At 54.9% G+C, this 3,296-nt stretch overlaps 1 protein-coding gene across 1 annotated transcript; it reads left to right on the top strand.

Moving 5' to 3' along the window:
• Window positions 1–13: 13 nt before the first annotated feature.
• Window positions 14–781, top strand: LOC112967133 (olfactory receptor 14A16-like). The gene has a single exon (XM_026067932.1). The coding sequence runs from the start codon at window positions 14–16 to the stop codon at window positions 779–781; it is 768 nt and encodes a 255-aa protein (XP_025923717.1).
• Window positions 782–3,296: the final 2,515 nt, after the last annotated feature.

The raw sequence follows: 3,296 nt of genomic DNA, 5'->3' as shown, positions 1-3,296 counted from the left end.
CCTCCACACCCCCATGTACTTCTTCCTCCTCAACCTCTCTCTCCTCGACCTTGGCACCATCTCCACCACTGTCCCCAAATCCATGGCCAATTCCCTKTGGGRCACCARRGCCATTTCCTACTTGGGATGTGCTGCTCAGGTGTTTTTCTTCTTTTTCTTCTGTTCAGCAGAGTATTCTCTTCTCACAGTCATGGCCTATGACCGTTTTGTTGCCATCTGCAAACCCCTGCACTATGGGACCCTCATGGGCAGCAGAGCTTGTGTCAAAATGGCAGCAGCTGCTTGGGGCACTAGTCTTCTCAATGCTGTGCTGCACACTGCTAACACATTTTCAATACCACTCTGCCAAGGCAACAGAGTGGACCAGTTCTTTTGTGAAATCCCCCAGATTCTCAAGCTCTCCTGCTCTGACGCCTGCCTCAGGGAAGTTGGGCTTATTGTGGTTAGTTTTTCTTTAGCTTTGGGGTGTTTCATTTTCATTGTGCTGTCCTACGTGCAGATCTTCACTGCTGTGCTGAGGATCCCCTCTGAGCAAGGTCGGTGCAAAGCCTTTTCCACGTGCMTCCCTCACCTGGCCGTGGTCTCCCTGTTTCTCAGCACTGGCCTGTTTGCCTACCTGAAGCCCCCCTCCCTCTCCTCCCCAGCTTTGGATCTGGTTGTGGCTGTTCTGTACTCGGTGGTGCCTCCAACTCTGAACCCTCTCATCTACAGCATGAGGAACAAGGAGCTCCAGGATGCAGTGAAAAAACTCATTCAGTGTGTACAATGTCAGCATCAATAGCTCTCCATTGTTCATCCACTCCTCAGGGTATCTGGCATCAAGGCTGTGTGTTTTGCATTTCTTTCTTGCTTGCTTTTCTCTCTWTTCTTAAAAAAAAAAAAAAAATCAGGTTCTTTTATGTCTACTCAGGTATCCCTTATTTCAATCTGACCCAGAGACCATGTTGAAGCAGGAAGTCAAGCTTCTCCCTTCATCAGCAGAGATGCAAGAACCTCAGAGCCTTCTAGTCTGATCTCACCAGGATGCCCCCAGTGCAATGAGGAGAGTTTCCCTTTGCTGCATCTTTTTTAGCACTGACACCAAGGGAGCTCAGGGGCAGAGAGTCAGGGTCAGACGAGTACAGGTGGGGTGAGACCATGTGTCCCGTGTCCATTAGGAGAGCTCAGCTCTCCTGACCACAGTCACAGTGTGATATCACACCCCTCTCCTGTGAGGGTGGCAGCCAAGTGTCACCACGGGCTGGTTCCTTCCCTCTCTGGTGCTCCAGCACTATAAGTGGAGGGGGAGGGGAGTCAGGCAGCAGCTTGTGGGGACAGACCCTGTGCTTGACAGTATCAGCCCCCACTGTCAAAGCAAGCATTTCCTCACTGCAGCCTTCCCATGGGGCTGCAGCTTGCCTGGAGACATGTCCCCACACAGCAGTAGGACTTTCTCTTTTTAGAGTTTTTCTCTTCATTTCCATGCTGGCTTTCTGTGCTCCGTTCTGCGGATATGGCCCAGGAGTTGTCATAACCTGGTGGTGGTAGGGTTGTGTTTCCATGTGCATGTGTCCTGTGAGCACAGGCAGGACCAGGCACTGAGCACCCTTATGCCAGACCTGGCCTCCAGAGTAAAATTTCCATAATAAAAGAGGATCTTCCTTGTGATGTGCCTGAAGTCTGACCTTTCTTCAGAAGATGGAGTCAAAAATACGCCAGAGGAAATTGCACCACTAAGGGGCTGGTGTTCTGCTTGTGAACTCCACGGGTTCTAGGGGGACGAGCTCAGAGTCCCTGGGTGATCTRTTAGGGACCGAGGGCTGCACTCAGAGGTCATTTCTCAGYGACCAGTGTCAGTGGAGATGGGGAATGGTCTCTGAATTTTCTGCCTGGGGCTGTCCCACAGGTGACAGTGCTAATGACAGATGCCCATCCTTCTGGAGGGGAATCTGAGCCCCAGGAGAGCTCGGGGGATCTCCAGGGACAGCGTGTGCCTGGTGTGGGCAGTGAGTGGAGCCTCACTAAGTGAGGGATGGTCCATGGTGGAGTGACCAGAGGATATAGGACTAAATCCAGGTACGCATGGGGAAACAAGGTCTCTGCAGTCCCCGGAGAGGCAGTGGGGACCCAGGAGGCGCAGGGAAGGGGCACTGGAGAGTGATTCCTGCACCCTCAGTGAAACACCACAGGCTGGAGCTAGTGCACGCCCAAACACATCTCCTGCCATTGYGAATGCCCTGGGGTCACTCTGAGCACTGTCYATGAGCACAGACATGTGYCMGCAGTATTAGTGGTAGTGATCCCTGTCCAGGTGGGTCTGCTTCCCTCTCTGACCAGCATGGCCTGTAGCCCCACAGCAAAGCTATTCTGTGTGGGAAGCGGAGCCAGGAGTCGAGGCTGCCAGCAAGGCAGGCAGGGCAGGGACCACTGATGAGAGGTGCCATCCTGCAGTGCCTGGACAAGAGGAGCAGAGCAGGTTTGGGGATGGTAACTGGAGTCAGGCACAGTCCAGTGATGGCTAGACAAGACTGGAGGGCTCCATCCAGCCCTGCTTGGTGTGGGAGCTTCGACTGGAGACCTCCAGAGGTCCCTTCCCACCAAAACTCCTCTGCGACTCATTGAATTCTTGCTCCTCAGCCTCTGCTCCAGTGAGGCTGGCAGGGGAAGGAGAGCACCTAGGGCACGGCAGAATGAGCTCGGCTGGGAGACCATCAGGGAGAAGATACAGAAGTCCCTCCCTGGCTCAGCCCTGGCCTTTGGAAAGCTCCCTCAWGCACCCAGAGAGGCTCTGTCTGCCTCTTCCACCCTCCCTGTGCTCCCCTCCCCTTGGCCAAACTGGAGTCCAGCATTGCCTGAGGACTCTCTTCCCCATGGATACCAGAGAGAAGTCCTTCACCAGCCCCACACTGACTTTTCCACCCCTGGCCTTTGCAGTTGCATGTGCCTGGGTCTGCCCACTTGCCTTCACCACAGTCACAGCTGCACTGAAGCCCATGAAAATCCCAGTGTTCCTACCCTCGAGTGGGCATCCACCCTGAACCTGGAACCTGGCAGGCCAAAAAGGCATTGCCTGTCCAGTGCCCCGGCCATGCAGCCAAGGGCAGGGGTCTTCCTTCCAACTTCCCAGCTCTTTCCGCTGCTCCCAGCACTGCTGCTGCTGTGCCCATGTCAAACCCTCCTGCCGCCAGACTACCCCAGGCTCAAGGCAGCTCCAGCTCCCTCGAGGGCTGCGCTGGAGCCATTCAGGAGAGGGCTGAGGAGGGGCTGGCACTGCCATGGTGGGTCAGGAGAGGGCAGCTCCCACAGAATCACAGAAT

This window comes from Apteryx rowi, unplaced genomic scaffold, assembly GCF_003343035.1.
Source record: "Apteryx rowi isolate R43461 unplaced genomic scaffold, aptRow1 scaffold_2648, whole genome shotgun sequence".
In the NCBI taxonomy this organism is placed as follows: domain Eukaryota; kingdom Metazoa; phylum Chordata; class Aves; order Apterygiformes; family Apterygidae; genus Apteryx; species Apteryx rowi.
Note: the sequence above shows the minus strand (reverse complement) of the source record. Positions and strands in the feature narration are given on the sequence as shown.